The sequence below is a fragment of the Aquarana catesbeiana genome, linkage group LG03 (assembly GCF_042186555.1).
Source record: "Aquarana catesbeiana isolate 2022-GZ linkage group LG03, ASM4218655v1, whole genome shotgun sequence".
NCBI classification, from domain to species: Eukaryota; Metazoa; Chordata; class Amphibia; order Anura; family Ranidae; genus Aquarana; species Aquarana catesbeiana.
In genome coordinates this window covers 434,380,854-434,402,552 of record NC_133326.1, presented here as the reverse complement: position 1 = coordinate 434,402,552, position 21,699 = coordinate 434,380,854, and the positions used below count along the sequence as shown (strand labels likewise).

The 21,699-nt window shown below is 45.3% G+C and overlaps 1 protein-coding gene across 5 annotated transcripts in view; it reads left to right on the top strand.

The window, feature by feature from the left end:
- SKP1 (S-phase kinase associated protein 1) overlaps positions 1-21,699 on the top strand; it is a 227,917-nt gene that overhangs the window by 184,773 nt on the left and 21,445 nt on the right. For all 5 annotated transcript variants that reach the window (XM_073620788.1, XM_073620785.1, XM_073620784.1 and 2 more), the window contains exons 4-5: positions 6,144-6,287; positions 6,419-6,559. In XM_073620788.1, the coding sequence (XP_073476889.1) occupies positions 6,144-6,287; positions 6,419-6,559 (285 nt within the window). The remainder of the gene's footprint in view (positions 1-6,143; positions 6,288-6,418; positions 6,560-21,699) is intronic.

The following is a 21,699-nucleotide window of genomic DNA, read 5'->3' as shown; positions in this document are numbered from 1 at the left end:
CCTTGAAGACAAAAGGTTCTCATCATTTTTTTTTTTTTTTTTTTTCTTCATCTGCAGGAGATGTGATCCTCCCAATTGCCTCTTGCTTGATGGTCCCGTGGGCTCCCTCTCCCTCTTCCGTGCTCGGGGAGAGCCTGTAATGCCTGGGAGTGCTGCCCAATTTCTTTGGAGATGGGCGGTGTGTGGAGGCCCCCGCTTGCCATCCACAACACGGGACAGTGGCGGTGTAAGGCTGAGCAGCCGCCATTGTTCTGGTGGCCGGGGAGAGTCCTCGGCTATGTCCTGCGCACAGGAAGATGCGGCACTTCCAGGTTGGGTGCGCAGCATAAGTTCCGACTGCAAAGCGCAGGGGGAGGGGGCAGGGGTACCTGGTGCCTTTCTCTTTTTTTTTTTTTTTAAACTTCTGGTTCCAGGTTGGCGCAGCTGCGTGTGGTTTTTTTTTTTTTTGTTTTTTTTTTAATCCAGGAACCAGTTTTTCTTCAGTCACGCGACCGCAGTGCGCTTTGCAATGGAGGAAAGTGCAGTAAGGGGGCAAGGCCAAGGTAAGAGACTGTTCCTTTCTTACTGTGGCCGTTTCGCCTATGGGTTATCACCTCCACCTGGGAAGGAGTTCTACCTGGTGAATGTGGCAGTGCAGCGGCTAGAGGGTTAGCACTTTTGCCTAGCAGTAGGGGACTCCAGAAGGGTTAGTTGCTTGGGCACAGGGAAGTAAGAGGTCCTTTCCTAGTGCACATGGGTGTCTTTTTTTTAGATTTGTGCCTGCTGTGTCAGCAGAATTTCAGCGTGGTTTCTATTGTTTTTTTTTTTTTCTTCTGTTTGTCCAGGCTAAGAGCTCTGTTCAACCAAAGAGAAGGTTTCCTGTTTGCAAACAGAAGTTAAGCGAATCCTGGACAAAGCCTCTTTGTGCGGATTTGTATCTCAAGTTCAGTCAAGGAGGAGTATCCATCTAATTGTGATCTGGTTACAGCCATTAAGGATGAGCTCCGGGCCACCTTTCAAGCCTTCAGGTCAAACCTGAGAGAAGAGCCAGGACCCTCAGGGGAACCCAGGGCTCTGCAGCCGTTATCAGTCTCAGGGGGCTTATCTAATGCAGGTGGGAGGTCTGGCCTCCCAGGATACTTCTCAAGAACTTGTTTCCCCTGTTCAAGAGGGAACAGATGCTGAGGACGAGGAAAATGGGGCAGATGCCGCCTCTAAGTACAAGATGTCCCTGGTAGACCTAGGGCAACTCCGGAAAGTAATCCACGCTACCTTGGGGATGGAGGAGAAAGAGCTCTCTGCACGATCGAATGTACGCAGGTCTAGGAGACTCCAAAGGCTGCACTTTTACGGTCCATTCAATAATCACAGCCATGATTAAAAAAGAATGGCTGGGGCCGGAGAGAAAACCATTATTTTCTCGGGCCCACAAAAGAAGATTCCTGTTTGAGGAAAATCCTGACTCCATCTGGAACAAGGTCCCAAAACTGGATTCCGCTTTCTCGCAGGTTTCAAAGTCAACCGACCCTGCTTTTGAAGATATGGGCACGCTAAAGGAGCCCGGGGATAAGAGGATGGACCTACTCCTTAAAGAGCCTGGCAATCGGTTATGATCAATCTGAAGCCGGCAATGGCAACAACATGCGTTGCTAGGAATTTAGAGCACTGGATTAACCAGATAAAATTCCATATTAATGCGTATTCCCCGAAACAGGAGATTTTGGACTCCTTTACAACCTTATCTGCAGCAGTGTCATACATTACAGATGCTTCAGCAGAGTCCATACGTATGTCGGCTAGGTCCGCAGCGCTAACAAACTCTGCTAGGAGGGCCTTATGACTAAAAAACCTGGCTTGGAGATGCAGCATCAATGAACAGGCTGTGTAGCATCCCCTTTGCAAGGGATTTGCTGTTTAGTTCAGTACTAGAATCCATTCTTGACCGCACAACCGATAAATAGTTTCCGGTCAAGAAAAAGGTGCAGACACATAAGCGTTTTTTTTTACCTCAGGGCAGCAGGTTGGTAAAACGCAAGATAAAAGGAAGCCATGGTCTTTCCAAAAGCCCAGAGGTAGGAGTGGAGTGCTCTTCAATCCTCCTGCGACTTTCAGAAAGTTGCAGTGACTCCTTCCTCCCAGTCGGAGGAAGATCAGGAGTTTCTTCCACAGTGGAGAGGCATTACACCAAACCAGTTTATTTTCAACATGCTCCCCCAGGGTTATGTTATCGAATTCACGAAAGAACCTTCAAGAACATTTTTGCTGACAAACACCTAAGGGATCCAGCCAAGGCTCTTGCCATGAAGTCCCTAATTCAGGAACTGAGCTCAGAGTCATTGTTCTGGTCCCTACAAGGGAGTTCTTTCAGGGTTTCTACTCGCACGTATTCCTCGTTCAGAAACCCTCTGGAAAGTTCCCTCTCATCCTAAATCTCAAGGTGCTAAATTGCTCGGTAGAGTACAGAAGATTTTGGATGGATTCCATCTTCTCATTCAAAAACCTCCTGAACCAAGGGTGCTACATGGCATCAATAGACTTACAGGATACCTACCTCCACATACCTATTGCTGCCAGGTCCCAAAAATTAAGTTGGTGTTGAAGGTAGGGAAAAGTGTTACACCTGCAATTCAGAGGACACCCATTTGGCCTGTTATTAGCCCCAGGAGTTTTCACGAAGGTAATGGCCGAAGCATTGGCACCTTTGCATCTAGAAGGAATCTCAGTGATTACTTATCTGGATGATCTGCTGTTTTTCGCACAAACCAGGGAAATGCTTCAGGAGAACTTGGTCAGAGCTTGATGGAATTTAAACCTCCGGAAATCCAATCATCTTCCCTCGCAGGAGGTGTTGTTCTTGGTACACCGTATCAACTCAGTGGAGCAAAAGATCTTTCTTCCAGAAGAAAAGGAGAAAAAGCTGGTAGTGTAATTGTTGCAGTCTGGTCAGCTCCTGTCCCTCAGGAAGATAATGTCAGCATTGGGAACCCTGACCTCTTCCATACCTGCAATTCAGTGGGCAAGACTTCACTTCAGACCTGTGCAAAAATTCTTGTTAAAAGTCTGGGATCACCAGCAGGATTCGCTGAACTCGCTAGTAAAGGTCCCCACCCCAGTGAAAAGGAGTCTTTGGTGGTGGAAGAACCAGACAAGGTTTTCAGCAGGTCTGTTATGGTCCTTCCCAGTCCAAGTAAGGTTAACAATGGATGCCAGTTCCTGAGGTTGGGGGGTACTCACATGAGCGGTCGATGGGCTCGTGGTCCACAAGAGAAGCAGTAAGTTCTTCAAATTGGAGGGAACTAAGAGCAATAGAAATGGCCTTGCTGATGTTTGCCGGAGAAGTTCAAGAATTTCATGTACAGGTCCTGTCGGACAACGCCACTGCAGTGACCTACATAAACAGAGGGGGGCACCAGAAGCAGAGTTCTTCAGTGCCTAGCAGGAAGCATTCTAAGGTGGGCAGAGCTTCATAGTCTATCGTTTATCTGCGGTCCATCTAAAAGGGTCTCTAAACAAAATAGCGGACTCCCTCAGCAGAAACCGGGTGTACGAAGCATAGTGGCGACTGAAACCCGGAAATCTTCAAAATGATCGTCAAGAAATGAGGGCAGCCGGAAGTAGATCTCTGGAAAATGCACAGGTGTCTCCTCTTCTCTTTGAACAGAACCAAGCCATCCCTGGGGTTAGATGCTCCGGTGCACAGTTGGAAGTTTCACCTCTGTTGTGCCTTCCCCCTCCCCCTTTTCAGCTTATCCCTCAGGTCATAAGGAAAATCCAGAAAGAGCATACAACGGTAATAATCCTCATCACTCCCTTTTGGCCCAAGAGAACTTGGTTTTCATCCCTTCTCCAAATGCAGATTGAACCGTATTGGGACCTCCCGTTGAGACAGGACCTGCTGATGCAAGGTCCTCTACTTCACCAGGAGGTAGCGAAGCTAAAACTCGCAGCTTGGCTTCTGAAGAGCAGCTTTTGAGATAAAAGGAATTTTTGGATAGGTTGGTTGCTACCCTCCTAACAGAAAGTGTTACCATTGGAACCCTTTATTGATCAGATTCTTCAAGGCCCTCCCCGGTCTAGACCAGGTATTCGGAGACTTCCCAAAGTGGGACTTATCTGTTCTACAGGCCTTGACCAGGGATCCTTTTGAACCTACGGATTTAGCCTCCCTGAGACTGATTACATTGAAAACCATTTTTTTTCTTTTTAGTTGCTATAACAGCTTGAAGAATTGGTGAGCTTCAAGCCTTTTCAATCAGGAAACATTTTTTTTTTCAGACAGAGCCTAACTTTTTACTGAAAGTTGCTTCCGTCCAAAATCGAGCTCAGGAGATTATACTTCCTTCGTTTTGCTCTAATCCATTGGGAAAGAAGGAAAAATTCCATACCTTGGATTTTAAGAGAGCAGTCTTAAGTTACCTTGAAGCCACTAAGGACTATAGGCGTTCAGACGCATTATTTGTTTCATATGCTGGTAGTAAGAAAGGAAGACAAGCTACCAGAGAAACCATTGCCAGATGGTTGAGAATGGCTATCAGAGAGGCCTATTCCCTTTTTAGGCCAAGAAAGTCCAGTTATTATTGAGGCTCATTCTACAAGAGCCTTCTCAGGTGTGAATGGGGAGCAGATGTGTTAAATTTGGTGTTGTCGCTCTATCTCTCATACTGATCACTGGAAGTTCAACATCTCTCTGAGGATCTGAAAAAAAGATTTGTTGCTCTACATAAAGATGCCCTAGGCTATAAGAAGAATCTTGTCAAGACCCTGAAACTGAGCTGCAGCATGGTGGCCAAGACCATACAGCGGTTTAACAGGACAGGTTCTACTCCGAACTGGCCTTGCCATGGTTGACCAAAGAAGTTGAGTGCACATGCTCAGTGTCATATCCAGAGGTTGTCTTTGGGAAATAGAGGTATGAGTGCTGCCAGAATTGCTGCAGAGGTTGAAGGGGTTGGGGGTCAGCCTGTCAGTGCTCAGACCAAACATGCATACTGGGAGACCAAGATACTTATTTGGTTCAAATGGCGTCAAGCATGTGTGGCGGCAACCAGGTGAGGAGTACAAAGACAAGTGTGTCTTGTTTACAGTAAACCATGGTGGTGGGAGTGTCATGGTCTGGGGCCGCATGAGTGCTGCCGACACTGGGGAGCTACAGTTCATTGAGGGAACCATGAATGCCATGTGCTGTGACATACTGAAGCAGAGCAATGTTCCCCTACCTTCGGAGACTGGGCCGCACGCCATTATTCCAATATAACAACCCCAAACACACCTCCCAGACTACCACTGCCTTGCTGAGGGTAAAGGTGATGCACTAGCCAAGCATGTCTGCAGACCTAAACCCTATTGAGCATCTGTGGGGCATCCTCAAATGGAAGGTGGAGGAGCGCAAGGTCTCCAGCATCCACCAGCTCCTTGATGTCGTCATGGAGGAGTGGAAGAGGACTCCAGTGGCAACCTGTGAAGCTCTGGTGAACTCTATGCCCAAGAGGGTTAAGGCAGTGCTGGAAAATAATTGGTGGCCGCACAAAATTTTGACACTTTGGGCCCAATTTGGACATTTCACTTAGGGTTGTACTCACTTTTGTTGCCAGCGGTTTAGACATTAATGGCTGTGGGAGTTATTTTGAGGGGAAATTTACACTGTTTTATACAAGCTGTACACTCACTACTTTGTCGCAAAGTGTCATGTCTTCAGTGTTTTCACATGAAAAGATATATAATATATTTTCAAAAATGTGAGGGGTGTACTCACTTTTGTGAGATACTGTATATTGGCCTAAATTTTGTGAAATTAATTTTTTTTGGATATGTTTTATAGTAAAGTAAAAAATTTGTGTTTTTTTTTTTTTTCCAAAATTGTTGGTCTTTTTTTGTTTATAGCGCAAGAAATAACCGCAGTGGTGATCAAATACCTCTAAAAGAAAGCTCTATTCGTGGGAAAAAATGACTTAAGATTTATTTGTGTACAGCGTTGCATGAAAATCACTTAGAACCCCCAAACATTATAAAAATATATATATATATATATATATATATATATATATATATATATATATATATATATATATAATAGTAAACTGAGGTGCACAAGTGCAGCAGTGTACCTTCTACAGAAGCCTTTGGCCATGGAAAGTAAACTTTTCTAATTTTGTGCCATTTTCTAGGTTATACAGTGGTGTACTCATCACAAAGATGACCCCCCTCCACCTGAGGATGATGAAAATAAGGAAAAGAGAACAGATGATATTCCTGTATGGGACCAAGAGTTTCTTAAAGTTGACCAAGGAACACTTTTTGAACTCATACTGGTGAGTATGGTGTACATTTACTGGGTTATTTGGTATGTGTTGGGCTAAAACGTTCTCTCTTCATATGGCGCATGGTGTGTGACTATAGTAGTATTATGATTATATTAATTTGTAATCCCCTTCATCTCTAGGCGGCCAATTATTTGGATATCAAAGGATTGCTTGATGTTACCTGCAAAACAGTGGCTAACATGATTAAAGGCAAAACACCAGAAGAAATCAGGAAGACATTCAACATAAAAAATGACTTTACTGAAGAGGAAGAGGCACAAGTAAGATTTTTTTTTTTCAACTAAATATAGTGGGCATTGTGACGATATTCGGGGCCAGACCACTGCCCTTCTCACCAACTCGTGGCAAAAGACTCGTCAACCTCACCCCGCACTATCACTTAAGCAACAGTGATGCTCTTGGCAGTGCCCACAAAGTAAAGGCACAAAGATATTCCATCTTGCGGACCACAATTGAAGTGCCAACAAACAGTCATTTGTCACTGGGTTACATTTAAATAAGCAATTTACCCTTTAACCGGTTCCCGACCGACTCACACAGATATACTGTGACAGAATGGCTCTCCTGGGCGAAACCCCATACAGGCACGTCCTACCCTTCGGTCACCAAAGGTGGTGCACCCGCTGCGTGTGGCCAGCGGGCATGATCGCCGCCGGCCACGTGCAATTGCATGCACGGGGATTTACACACACAAATCCCTGTGCAGTCAAAGGAGGGGAGCCATATCATTTGATCCTACGAAGTAGGAAAAACGTTATGTCTCCTCTCCTAGTCACTCCCATCCCCACACAGAGGGAACGCTGAGGGAACACAACCCCTTGATCGCCCCCTAGTGTGAACCCCTTCCATGCCAGTGACATTTACACAGTATTCAGTGCATTTTTATAGCACTGATCGCTGTATAATTGTCACTGGTCCCAAAAGAGTGTCAAGTGACTGCCATTACTAGTAAAAAAAAAAAATAATAATGTCATAAATCTTTCCCATAGTTTGTAGATGCTATAACTTTTGCGCAAACCAATCAATATACGCTTATTGCGACTTTTTTTTTTTCCAAAAATATGTAGAAGAATGTATATTGGTCTAAACTGATGAAGAAATGTGTTTTTTTTTTTTTTTTGTTTGTTTTTTTTTTTGTTTTTTTTAATTTGGGGGATATTTGTTAGAGCAAAATATCTATATATAATTTTTTTTTTCTAAATTGTTGCACTTTTTTGTTTATAGCGCAAAAAATAAAAACTGCAGAGGTGATCAAATACCACCAAAAAGCTCTATTTGTGGGGGAAAAAAAGGACGAAAATTTTGTTTGGGTACAGCGGCGCACGGCCGCACAGTTAAAGCGACGCAGTGCCAAATTGTAAAGTGCTCTGGTCAGGAAGGGGGTAAAATCTTCCGGGGCTGAAGTGGTTAAACGGCCACCAGCTGCTTTACCGAAAAGCAGGAAAATTTCACAAACTTGGCAATAACAATCATGAAAAAAAAATCGTCTGTACACATGCCATCACCAGACACAGGTATTTTTAGAAATTTATACTACAGTAGAGCTCTTCAAGAGACAGGGATTAGTTTAGTTTTATACTAGAGATATACCGTGTTTATCGGCGTATAACACGCACCCTAATTTTAAGAGGGAAGTTTCAGGAAAAACGTTCGCAGCACCCGGACCCCTTTTCCTTGCGCAGCACCCGGACCCCTTTTCCTTGCGCAGCACCCGGACCCCTTTTCCTTGCGCAGCACCCGGACCCCTTTTCCTTGCGCAGCACCCGGACCCCTTTTCCTTGCGCAGCACCCGGACCCCTTTTCCTTGCGCAGCACCCGGACCCCTTTTCCTTGCGCAGCACCCGGACCCCTTTTCCTTGCGCAGCACCCGGACCCCTTTTCCTTGCGCAGCACCCGGACCCCTTTTCCTTGCGCAGCACCCGGACCCCTTTTCCTTGCGCAGCACCCGGACCCCTTTTCCTTGCGCAGCACCCGGACCCCTTTTCCTTGCGCAGCACCCGGACCCCTTTTCCTTGCGCAGCACCCGGACCCCTTTTCCTTGCGCAGCACCCGGACCCCTTTTCCTTGCGCAGCACCCGGACCCCTTTTCCTTGCGCAGCACCCGGACCCCTTTTCCTTGCGCAGCACCCGGACCCCTTTTCCTTTATAAAGTCGTACCCCCACCTCCACCCCCACCCATGCACTTCCAGGAGACCCCCAGTCTCCCAGGACAGCATTGCCAGCATACTCTAAAGTTGAGAAAACATCACTGTCAGCCCCTTCTCATACACCGCTCAAACTTTTTCACTCTCATTGTAAATCAAAGCTTCTATATACCTCAAATAACGCCCCTCTCTCATGGACACGGTAATGTGACTTTCCTCTGCTGTTTCATTGATGGGCACATGACCGCTCTCCTCCAATCAAAAGCTACACTCGAGGCAAGGCGGGAGGAGGAGAGCAGCCAGAACGAACGGCGTTACTTGAGGTTTTACAGGCTTCCATTTATATTGCGAGTGACACAGGAGGAGCGTTTTTTGAGAAAGGGCTAGCAGTAATGTTTTCTAAAGTTTTTAAAGTATGGCAGCACTGTCCCAGGGCCAGGAGAGGCGGTGTGGCCGGCCTGACACCCTCCCAATAGTAGAAAAAAATATAACGGCGTTTAATATGCAGGCACGGTTTACCCTATATTTTCAGGGTAAAAAAGTGCGTGTTATACGCCGATAAATACAGTAGTTTTAACACTCTTCAAAATATAGTTTAACCACTTCATCCCCAGAAGATTTGGCTGCTGAATGAAAAGGCCATTTTTTGCGATTCGGCACTAACTGACAATTCCGCGGTGCTGCACCCAAACAAAATTGATGTCCTTTTTTCCCACAAAATAGAGCTTTCTTTTGGTGGTATTTGATCATCTCTGCGATATTTATTTTTTGCGCTATAAACAAAAAAAAGCGACAATTTTGAAAAAATACTATTTTGTACTTTTTGCTATAATAAATATCCCCATTTTTTTTTTAAAAAGCATTTTTTCTCAGTTTAGGCCGATATGTATTCTTCTACATATTTTTGGTAAAAAAAATCGCAATAAGTGTATATTGATTGGTTTGCGCAAAAGTTATAGCGTCTACAAAATTGGGGATAGATTTATCATTTTTATTATTATTCGATCTATTATTTGAACTGCGATGTTTATCGGACTGCAACATTATAGCGGACACTTTTGACATATTTTTGGGACCATTGGCATTTATGCAGCGATCAGTGCTATAAAAATGCACTGATTACTGTAAAAATGTCACTGGCAGAAAGGGGGTTAACACTAGGGGGTGATCAATGGGGTTTATTGTGTTCCCTGTGTGTTTCTAACTGTAGGGGGAGTGGACAGACCCAGAAGAAATGACAGATCGTGATTCCTAGTTATTAGGAACTCACGATTTCTCTCCTCGCAGAACAGGGATTTGTGTGTTTACACACACACACACACACTTCCCTGTTCTGCCTCGCGTGCCCGCGATCGCTTGTGGCCGGCAGTCATCGCGACCGTCTGCCACGAGCATTGGCACCCCCGCAGTGCGCGCACGCCTGCTATCCCGCTTAAAGGAGCTGACGTGTTGCTACGACGGCTCGTGGGATCGTGCCGACCTACTGTAGTATGACAGCAGCAGGTCGGCAAGCGGGTTACCTCTTGCCGACCAGCCGTCATCGTCATACTACGGCAGGTTGGCTCCCCTGAGTGAATTGCCTCTTTAAGAGCGATAGGGGATCTGTTTGTTTACATACAAAGATCCCCGTTCTGGCTCTCTGTGGCGCGATCGCGGGTGGCTGGCGGACATCGCTCTGTGTATGTAAACAAACAGATCCCCGTTCTAACGGGAGTAGAGACAGATCTGCTGTTCCTAGTGATCAGGAACAGTGATCTCTCCTCCAGTCAGTACACTGCCCCCACAGTTAGAAATACCTCCCTGGGGAACACTTAACCCCTTGATTGCCCCCTAGTGTTAACCCCTTCCCTGCCAGTGACATTTATACAGTAATCATTGGCTATTTTTAGCTGTGATCGCTGTATAAATGTCAATAGTCCCAAAAAAGTGTCAAGTATCCGATCTGCCGCCGCAATCTCGCAGTCCCGCTAACAGTTGCAGATCGCCACCATTACTAGTGAGAAAAATTAATATATAATAAAAATGCCATACATCTATCCCCTATTTTTTTACCAAAAATATGTAGAAGAATACAGATTAGCCTTAACTGATGAAGACTTTTTTTTTTTTTTTTTTTGGATATTATAGTAAAAAGTTAAAAAAAAAAAAAAAAAATATTTTCAAAAATTGTCTCTTTATCGTACGTCATAGGACACAGAACCTTAAGTATTTACTTAGTGGGTTATAGCTACCTTCAGGTGTTGACATGACACTGGCACACCCAATACAGGAAGTTGACTCCCCTATATAACCCCTCCTCCTTCCAGGAGTACCTCAGTTTTTTCGCCAGTGTCTAAAGGTGTTGGCACGAGCGAAGATGTGCTCTGCGGAGCTCCAGGAGGGATCCATGCTGGATTTAAAAAGCCTCCACAACCAGGTCCATCCCACCACTCCGGCTCCAGGATGGTACCCAGGCCTCACATAGAAGGCGGTTTTGCCTGTAACGCTCCTCTTTGAAGGCTGGACCCTAGGAACCAGGACTCCTTTTTTTTTTTTGTTCTTGCTAAAATACCTAAAGCTGTCCTGAGGGATGCTATACATGGTCCAAAGGAGTGGAACCCCTATTAAAAGGGCCCCAGTCTTTGAAGGTTTAAACACGCTGCCCGCCATGATGGGTGAAGTTTGGATCTGTCTGTTTACAGCAGCGAGGAAAAGGTAAGAAGAAAGCATAGGAACTGCAAAGTCCACCTATGACTTTTCTCTCAAATATATTGTAAAATGCCTTAAAAATTCCTTAAAAATAGTGTATAGACCCTGTTTAAATATGTGCTAATACAGCGTGTCTCAGCAGCTGGGGGGGGTCTCCTCTCCCCCTAAATGGGGAAACTGAGTGGATAGGGATACATGTTATGTTTAAACAAGCATAAATCTGAAAAGCTGATAAAAAGGCTGTGTAAATCCCCTTCCCCGCCTCCCCTCTGAGGTGACTCTTGCTAAAGCACAGGAAAGGGTGTGGCGCAAGATAATCAGGCTCACACCTGAAAAAGCTTAAAGCTGATACTCTGGGAAACAGTGTCTATCAGAGCAGCTGAAGCAAGGCTGCCACAGGACACAGAAGCGCTGGTGCACGTGAGGGGTTTACACAGGCATTTGCAGTACAGGAAAAAAACTTATTGTTTAGCATTAGATCATTCTATGCTACCATTGTTTTATCTACTATTGTTCAAATAAATAGAACAGTTCTTAGAGTACCTTTTGCTTTTTGTGCTTTGCACTATGGCTTCAAGGCTTACTACTAAGGCACCAAAACCACTCCCAGGCACTGGGAACTCCAGACATGCCTCCACATTGTCATCCTCTCCGGAGATACCTGACATGGCAAGCCAGGGTGAGTCATTGGAAGCAATTGGTGGTGCAGCTGCTTCTCACACTTCAGACCCTGTATACGTGACTGAAGATGCATTTTCCTCTGCCCTGCAGGGCTTAGAAGGAGGATTATCGGCTTTAATCGCATCCTCCATTAAAGGGGATAAGAAGGGTGCTAGATCTCTCTCTCCCACTCCAAACCCCTTACAAGGGAACAGTGGGGACAGGATGAGGCATTACCCTCAAACGATTTGGAAAAACAAACCGATTACTTCTCTGCGGAGGAAACAACAGTTGGAGTTTCAGCTTCACAATCTGAGGTACAAATCCCTACGGACACGGTTCGTTCCACTTTCATGCTACCCCTAACAGAGTCAGCTGAAAGTCTGGTTTCTTCTTTGGGTTCCTTGAAACCTTCACAACCAGTGCACGCATTTCCAGTCCACACATTACTAGAGAAGCTTATTTATACCGAATGGGATCATCTGGATAAGCATTTTCTCCCTCCAAAGAGATTCTCAGTTCTCTATCCTATGAAGGAAAAATTCACCAAAAAATGGAAAGTTCCAGCAGTAGATGCTGAGATTTCCAGTGTGAATAAAAGTTTAACTTGTCCAGTGGACAATGCACAAATGCTAAAGGATCTAACAGATAAAAAGTTGGAATTCCTGTTAAAATCCTCTTTTTCTTTAGCAGGTACTGTTGCTCAGCCTGCAATTGCAGCTATAGGCATTTGTCAGTCCTTAAGACCAGTTCGCAGAGGCCCTTAACAAGCTCCCTGCACAACAGGCCAGTGACTTGGCCGATTTACCAAAAGCATTATGTTTTACCATAGATGCTATAAAGGATTCTATTCACCTGGCGTCACGCCTTGCACTTGTGCTAGTACACATATGTAGGACCCTTTGGCTAAAGGGTTGGTCTGCCGAAGCACCCTGCAAAAACCTACTGTCTAGTTTCCCATTTCATGGGGAGCGACTATTTGGCGATGATTTGGATAAATATATTCAGACAATTTCCAGTGGAAAAAGTACTCTTTTGCCAGTCAAAGTATAAATGTCCTTCATTTAAACTGACTTTCTCTCCTGCGCCTCTAAGCAGTGGCGACGGCTTCCACCGTCAGATTCCAGAGGAAAATCGCAGGGTCAGGCCCAGGCTCAAAGGAAGACCTGGAGCCGCAAGACTACAAAGCAGAGTACTAAGACCTCTTCATGAAGAGGCGTCTCCCCTCATCAAGGTGGGGGGAAGACTTCTGCATTTCGCAGAAGTCTGGCAGAGGGAAACTCAGGACAGATGGGCTCTCTCCACAGTGACTCTGGGATACAAACTAGAGTTTCGGGAGTTTCCACCATCTCACTTTCTGAGATCAAACTTTCCCAAAGATCCAGGGAAAAGACAATCCCTGTTTCAAGCATTAGACAGATTATTGACTCAAGGGGTAATCCTACAGATCCCCACAGAAGAACAAAGTTTAGGTTTCTATTCAAACCGGTTTACGGTACCAAAGCCGAAAGATGTCAAGCCCATTCTGGATCTAAAAAATCTAAATCTGTTCCTAAAAATTCGTTCATTTCGAATGGAGCCGATCAGGTCAGTGGTCTCCCTCCTACAAGGCAGAGAACTTCTGGCGTCCATCGACATCAGGGACGCATATCTGCATGTCCCTATATTTCCTGCTCACCAAGGGTTTCTGCGATTTCGAAGTGGAACAACGGCACTTTCAGTTCACGGCCTTACCCTTTGGGTTAGCCACAGCACCACGGGTATTCACAAAAATACTGGCTCCACCTCTAGCCAGGTTGAGGGCGCACAGGGCATAACTGTGTTGGTGTACCTAGATGATCTATTGTTAATAGACTAGTCCGTGACTCGCTTAAGGCAAAGCGTACGCATTACAACCAGTTACCTGGAAAGTCTCGGTTGGATCCTCAACCTAGAGAAGTCTTCCTTAAAACCAGTAAGAAGGCTGGATTACTTAGGCCTGATCATAGATACAGCCCATAAAAGGGTGTTCTTGCCTCCAGCAAAGATCAGCTCCATACAAGAGCTGGTACGGATGGTCAGGTCAGAAGCAAATCCTTCAATTTGCCTTTGCATGAGGTTGTTAGGAAAGATGGTAGCTTCATTCGAAGCAGTCCCCTATGCCCAGTTCCATTCAAGACTGTTGCAAAACAGAATCCTCTCTGCTCGGAACAAGACGATCCAAGCTTTGGACTTTCCAATGCGGCTGTCCCCAAGAGTGTCTCAAAGCCTCAGTTGGTGGTTACGCAGCCAGAATTTGCTGAAGGGGAAATCCTTCAGACTAATAATCTGGAAAGTAGTAACGACAGATGCCAGCCTCTCAGGCTGGCGAGCGGTACTAGAGGAGACGACTGTCCAGGGACAGTGGTCAAAACTCGAAAGAGCCCTGCCCATCAACATCCTAGAGATTCGGGCAGTGTATCTGGCTCTGAAAATCTGGACCTCCAAGTTAAAGAATTTGTCCAGTCCGGATTCAATCCAACAATGCCATGGCTGTGACCTATATCAGTCACCAAGGGGGCACCAAGAGTCTCTCAGCTCAGAGAGAGGTGAACCATATCCTAACTTGGGCAGAAAGGAATGTCCCATCCCTATCGGCAGTTTTCATTCCGGGAGTAGAAAATTGGCAGGTGGACTAAGTCGCCAGCTGTTTGCCAAAGATAAGGGACTCCGGACATAGATCTTCTAGTGTCCAGATTCAACATGAAGTTAGTCAACTTTGTGTCTAGAACAAGGGATCCACTCGCATACGGAACAGATGCACTGGTAACTCCGTGGGATCAGTTTTCACTGATCCTATGCTTTTCCCCCGATTAAGTTGCTGCCTCGACGACTTTGCAGGATCAAGCTGGAAAGAAAGCCGGTAATTCTGGTAGCACCAGCATGGCCCAGAAGATCGTGGTACGCAGAGATCGTAAAGATGGCAGTGGAGGGTCCTTGGCCTCTCCCACTAAGGCCAGACCTGTTATTGCAGGGGCCGATACTCCATCCTACTTTACGAACGCTAAATTTAACATTCTAAAGAAGCGTTGGCTTTCCAGGTCTCTTATCTCAACTTTAATCAATGCAAGGAAACCAGTTTCCAGAGCTGTATATTATAGAGTTTGGAAAGCTTACGTTTCCTGGTGTGAATCCAAGGGTTGGCACCCTCGGAGATCTATTATAGGCAAAATCCTTGACTTTCTACAACTGGGCGTAGAGATGAAGTTGGCCCCAAGTACTATTAACGGCCAAGTCTCAGCCTTATCGGTTTTATTTCAAAGACCTACATAAATAATAAAAGAAAAAAACACGCTAAAGAGCAAAAAAATGACAGAGCTGCAGCTGCAACAAAAACCACAAATATCAATGTAGTGAAAACTAGGAAGAATATATAAGTGCGCTTGCAATAAAGTGACATAAATCGGTGATCTTACAATAAAGTGACATAAATCAGTGATCATAAATAATGCGTGACAAAAAAAGATCAAAAAACGTGATTAAAGCGGGGTTCCACCCAAATTTTGAACATTATCTCTATGCATTCTCTTCCTTGCCTAGATGCTGACATGCTGTGTAAAAAAAATTAAATCGCCGTAATTAAGTTTTTTTTTTTTTTTTTTTCTAATCTTCTTAGCACTTCCTGGTTTTCCTCCCATGGGAGTAGGCGTGTTTCTAGCCTCTCCCAGACCTCCCACAGTCCCCTGGGAGCTAGTCTCAGGCTTCCCAGCATGCATTGTGCAACAGCGTCATCACAACATCTCGGTGAATGCTGGGAGCACAGCATTCACCGCATCCAGGAAATACATGCTTGTGGGCTTCAAATGCCCGCAATGAAGATGGAAACCGCCTTCAGTGAATTTTATAAGTTATTCTTTACAACGAAATCGGACACAGGCGGACTTATTACACAGAACATGTGAGTAGATAATCATGAGAAGAAAAGTTTGTGAATGAACTCCAAAAAAAAAAAACGATAGATAGGTGGACCCCAGCTTTAAAGTTCATAAACTCCTTAGGAAGTATAGGATAGAGTCCATTCATAATCAGAGAGCCAGCAAGTCTAGTGGGGAAGGGTCACACATCCAGATTCCATTCACCTTAACCTGCATAAGAGGAGAGGGGAAGAGGGATATGTGAAGGGAACATCCAGGCTGAAGGTGAATCCAGATGACAAGAAGATTATGCCCTTACCGGAACCGGTGGACCTCCTTTAGAGTAAGGTCATACGCACAGGCAGATACAGCCCTCTGCGGGGACAGATGGACTCCCACGTCTGGATCCTCAGATGTCTGTGAAGTTCCAGGGGCGAGCAAATCCGAGATGTCAATCTAGAAAGAAGCACTCAGAAGAAAGTGTTGGTTCCATCATCGTAGACCTCAGACTCGGTGCTCTGAGCACTGCGTCTGAGGTCTATGATGATGGGACCAACACGGAGGGACGTGGGAGTCCATCTGTCCCCGCAGAGGGCTGTATCTGCCTGTGCATATGACCTTGCTCTAAAGGAGGTCCACCGGTTCCGGTAAGGGCGTAATCTTCTTGTCATCTGGATTCACCTTCAGCCTGGATGTTCCCTTCACATATCCCTCTTCCCCTCTCCTCTTATGAGGGTTAAGGTGGATGGAATCTGGATGTGTGACCCTTCCCCACTAGACTTGCTGGCTCTGTGTGTTTATGAATGGACTCTATCCTATATTTCCTAAGGAGTTTATGAACTTTAATCACGTTTTTTTGTCACGCATTATTTATGATCACTGATTTATGTCACTTTATTGCAAGCGCACTTATATATTCTTCCTGTTTCAAAGACCGCTTGCTACGCATTCTTTAGTCCGGAGTTTTATGCAAGGGGTGATGCGGATTAATCCGCCAGTTAAATCACCTTTAACCCCTTGGGACTTGAATTTAGTTTTGTCAGTGTTACAAAAACCGCCATTTGAACCATTACAGCATGTTCCCTTAGTCCTTCTAACTGGGAAGCTGATATTTTTGGTTGCTATATCCTCAGCAAGGAGGGTTTCAGAATTGGCTGCTCTTTCTTGTAAAGAGCCATATTTGATTATTCATGAGGACAGAGTGGTGTTACGCCCTCGTCCAGGCTTTTTGCCAAAAGTGGTTTCAGGCTTTCATCTGAAGATATTGTCCTGCCATCGTTTTTCCCAAAACCACGTTCTAGGGAAGAAAAGTCATTTACATTGTCTTGATGTAGTGAGAGCAGTGAAAATCTATTTAAAGAAAACTGCTCAGATTCGTAAGACTGATGTCTTATTTATTCTGCCAGAGGGTCCTAAAAAAGGACAGGCAGCGTCGAAATCCACTCTTAAGTGGATTTCTCAAGTTATAATTCAAACTTATGATTTAAGGGGTAAGATTCCCCCTATTCGACTTAAGGCGCACTCTACCAGAGCGGTTAGTGCTTCTTGGGCAGTGCATCACCAGGCCTCTTTTGCTCAGATCTGCAAGGCCGCAACTTGGTCTTCGGTCCATACAATCACAAAATTTTACCAAATGGATGTAAGAAGGAATGAGGATATCGCCTTCGAGCACAGTGTGCTGCAGGCAGCAGTATAAGTCCTCAAGGTCTGGGGGTGCCCTACGGGTTGTGTCTCCCTCCCCTCAAGTAGCATTGCTATGGGACCTCCCACTACGTAAATTCTTTAGGCTCTGTGTCCTATGATGTACGATAAAGAAAATTAGGATTTTTAAAACGGCTTACCTGTAAAATCCTTTTCTTGGAGTACATCATAGGACAGAGGTCCCTCCCCTCTTTTTATGGGGTGTAAGTATATTGCTTATATTGCTTGACTACAAAAACTGAGGTACTACTGGAAGGAGGAGGGGTTATATAGGGGAATCAACTTCCTGTATTGGGTGTGCCAGTGTCAACACCTGAAGGTAGCTATAACCCACTAAGTAAATACTTAATGCTCTGTGTCCTATGATGTACTCCAAGAAAAGGATTTTACAGGTAAGCTGTTTTAAAAATCCTATTTTTTTTTTTTTTTTGTTTATAGCGCAAAAAATAAAAACCGCAGAGGTGATCAAATACCATCATAATAAAGCTCTATTTGTAGGGGAAAAAGGACGTCCATATTGTTTGGGTACAACGTTGCACGATTGTGCAATTGTCAGTTAAAACGACACAGTGCCATATCCCAAAAAAATTGTTAAAGTATAACTAAAGGCAAAACTTTTTTTTGTTTTGGGAAGGGTGGAGAGGAATTAGAATGACACCAACAGCGCGGACCTACATTGCCAGGACGACGTCTATTGACGACGTCCCGTGCACGAGAGGCCTGCGCGCCCCCTGTAGGGCACGCACGGCGCGCTCTGTGATTAGCGAGTTGGTGCCGACCCCTTACCACATGATCAGCTGTCAGCCAATGACAGCTGATCATGTGATGTAAACAGAGCCGGTAATCGGCTATGTTTTCTCCTCGCGCTGACAGCGTGAGGAGGGGAAAAAAAAGCCGATCATCGGCGGCCGTGAGAGGGACATCAGTCACGATCACTGCGATCATCTGTGCCCCCTGCCAGTGACACCTAGCAATAGGCAGCAGTGCCACCCATCAGCGCCCACAATCAGTGCCACAACAACAGTGATGCACATCAGTGTCACCTACCAGTGCCCATAACTACCCATCAGTGCCACTCATCAGTGGTACCTATCAATGCCCCCATCAGTGGTACCTATCAGTGCCCCCCATCAATGGTACCTATCAGTGCCACCCATCAGTAGCCATCAGTGCCGCCTTATCTGTGCCTATCAGTGCCACCTTAACTGTGCCCATCAGTGCAGCCTATCAGTGCCCACCAGTGCCGCCTCATCAGCGCATATCAATGAAGGAGAAAAATTACCTGTTTGCAAAATTTTATAACAAACTATGGAACATGATTTTTTTTTTTTTTTTTTTTTTTTCAAAATTTTCCTTTTTTTTTTTGTTTAGCAAAAAATAAAAATCCCAGCTGTGATTAAATACCACCAAAAGAAAGCTCTATTTGTGGGAAAAAAATGACAAAAATTTAATTTGGGTACAGTGTTGTATGACCGTGCAGTTGTCATTCAAAGTGCGTCAGCGCTGAAAGCTGAAAATTGGTCTGGGCAGGAGGGGGGGTTTAAGTGCCCAGTAAGCAAGTGGATAACGTAATTTTCCTTTCCTGTTGCATATCCATGGCAGCATACTAGTGATAGGCTCCACCCTCAGGACAGTGAATACCATAAAAGAAAAGATTAGCGACTCCCCCATCATTCTCCAGAATATAGAATACCGAGGGAGGGTGTGTATGCTGCCATGGATATGCATCAGGAAAGGAAAATTACGGTAAGTATAAAACCATTTTCCGTTTTCCTGGTACATCCATGGCAGCATACTAGTGATAAATAACTAGCTGAGATGGGTGGATAATGCTTAGAAAAGAGATTTATTTGGACAAAACAAAAGCTGATTCAATTGTCTTTCTGCCAAAATCTACAGAGGTTAGAGTTCCTGGGTCTAGCATATAGTGCATCATGAATGTGCTGAGAAGATCACGTTGCTGCTCTGCAGATTGTCCACCGAGGCAATCGCCCTAGCGGCCCAAGATGATGCGACTTCCCTGACCGAGGAATGGGGATTCAGTCCTTTAGTCCTGTACGCTCTTTGGCTTAATTTTACCATCCACGATGCGATCGTCCTGGCTGAGGCTTCCTTGCCCTTGTTCTTGGCCCCGGGAGTACAAACCAATTTGTAGATTTTCTTAAAGGGGTAGGGAGGTTGAGATAACATTTGAGAACATGGGCAACATGTAATTCATGTAGTGGGTTCAAGGTAGAATCTGGAAAGACTGGTAAAGCCCAAGGAATCACCAGGGAAGCAGGAGTAGATACTTTTGGTACAAAACCGCATATTATACACAATTTCACTCTATCTAGGTAGACGATATGCTCTTCTTCCGCCCCAGTGCTTGCAACTCTGAGACTCTTTGGCCTGACATTATTGCTATAAGGAGATCTAGCTTTAGAGTTAAATTCCACACTAAGGCCTCTTCAGATGGAGCAAAGGGTCGTACCAAAAAACACTTCCAACATAAGGGACAGGTCCCACTTGGGAAAAGATTGTTTGATTGGAGGGTGTATTTTCCTTACTGCTTCGAAGAATTGCACTATAAGGGGGTCTTCCGCCCATCTTTGTGTGTGGCAGCCGAGATCGCTGCAACTTGAACTTTGAGTGCTGAGACTTAGACCTAAGTCAAGGCCTGTTTGGAGAAAGTCCAAAATTAAAAAGGTAGATGGAGAAGTGTCTGTCTCCTTGCCAACAGAAAAGGCTTTGAACTTGTCCCAAACTTTAGCGTACATGTTATTCGTTGCCAGTTTCCTGGCTTTCCTGAGTGTCGAAATCGCCCTCGAACACCCTAGTGATTGGAACCTCCACCTTTCAGTATCCAGACCTGAAGATTCAACCTGAGTGGGTTGGGATGCGAGAAGTCCCCTTGAGTAAGTGTGGCATGAACGGAATCTTGACTGGCCGTTGAATGGTGAGATGCATGGCCAAGGGGAACCACGGGTGTCTTGGCCAATATAGGAGCACTGCCATCGTTGTTATTGGTTTTGTTGGTAATCTCGTCAGGAATTTTGTAATAAGAGGGCAAGGCGGGAATGCATAGGCCAGGGTGCATCTCCACGGGCTCAGTAGCGCATCCACCGCTTCTGCTTGGGGGTGAGGGAGACGCCAGATAAACCTGGGTAATTTGGTTTTAGTAGCCGAGGCAAAGAGGTCTATCTCTGACAATCCCCAGAGATCCACCATCCAGTTGAAGACCAGGGGATGGAGTAGCCACTTGTTGGTATCCTGGAAGTTCTGCGAAAGGTGAATTGCTTCCTGGTTCAATCGACCTGGTAGATAAATTGCCTTCAGATCCATGAAGTTCCTCTCTGCCCATAACATGATGGGTTCCACTTCTCTCAATAAGGCCGACTGTGTTTTCCTCTTTTGCGCTGGATATACGATACAGCCACCCGATTGTCCATGCGTAGTAGCACTGACTTGATCTGTGCGGACGTGGCTATTAGTGCCAGGAATCGTGCCAGGAATCTTGCCTTGATCTCCAGAATGTTTGATACAATCCCGATGGTGGGAAAAGACCATCTCGCTTGTACTGACGTCTGAGCACAATGTGCTCCCCAGCCCCGCATACTGACGCCTGTTGTAATTATGATCCTTGAGCCGTATCCCACCTGGCATGGTCTTTATAACATATCCTCTTTGGACCACCACTGGAGACTTCTCTGCATATGGCTTGTGAGAAATATCATCTGCGATATTGTTAATTCCACTGAGACAGGAAGCCTAGCTGAAAGTGCCTTAGGTGCCAGTGTGCCCATGGCACCATCGGCATGTAGGCTACCATAGTTCCAATTAAGCTTTGACATCTGGAACCTGAGAGATGATGGGTTGACCTGAGTGATTTTATTTTTCCAGGTAATTGATGCTATCTTGTGGCAAGGTAAGGCTACTGTTCCCTCTACCATATTGAAAAGGGCTCCCAGATAAATCATCTCCTGAGTAGGCGTAAGCTGGCTTTTTGTTCATTAACCATCCGAACTCAGAGGGTTGACATGAGAATCTTCCTGTATGACAACAACTGGGCTGGGTTCTTTGCTAATAGAAGGATGTAGTCTAGATAGTGGAAGCCTCTGAGACCTCTTTCTCTTAGGGGGGAGCAAGTATCGAGATTAGTATTTTTGAAAACACTCTTGGGGAGGTGCAGAGCCCGAAAGGCAGGCTCCGGAACTAAAGGTGAAGTTGTCCCACTGCAAATCTCAGATCTCTCTGAAAAGCTGGAAGAATCGGTACATGAAAGTATGCATCTTTGAGATCTATGGATATTATCCAATCTCCCGGATGAACGGCCTGTATGATCGTTTGGAGTGA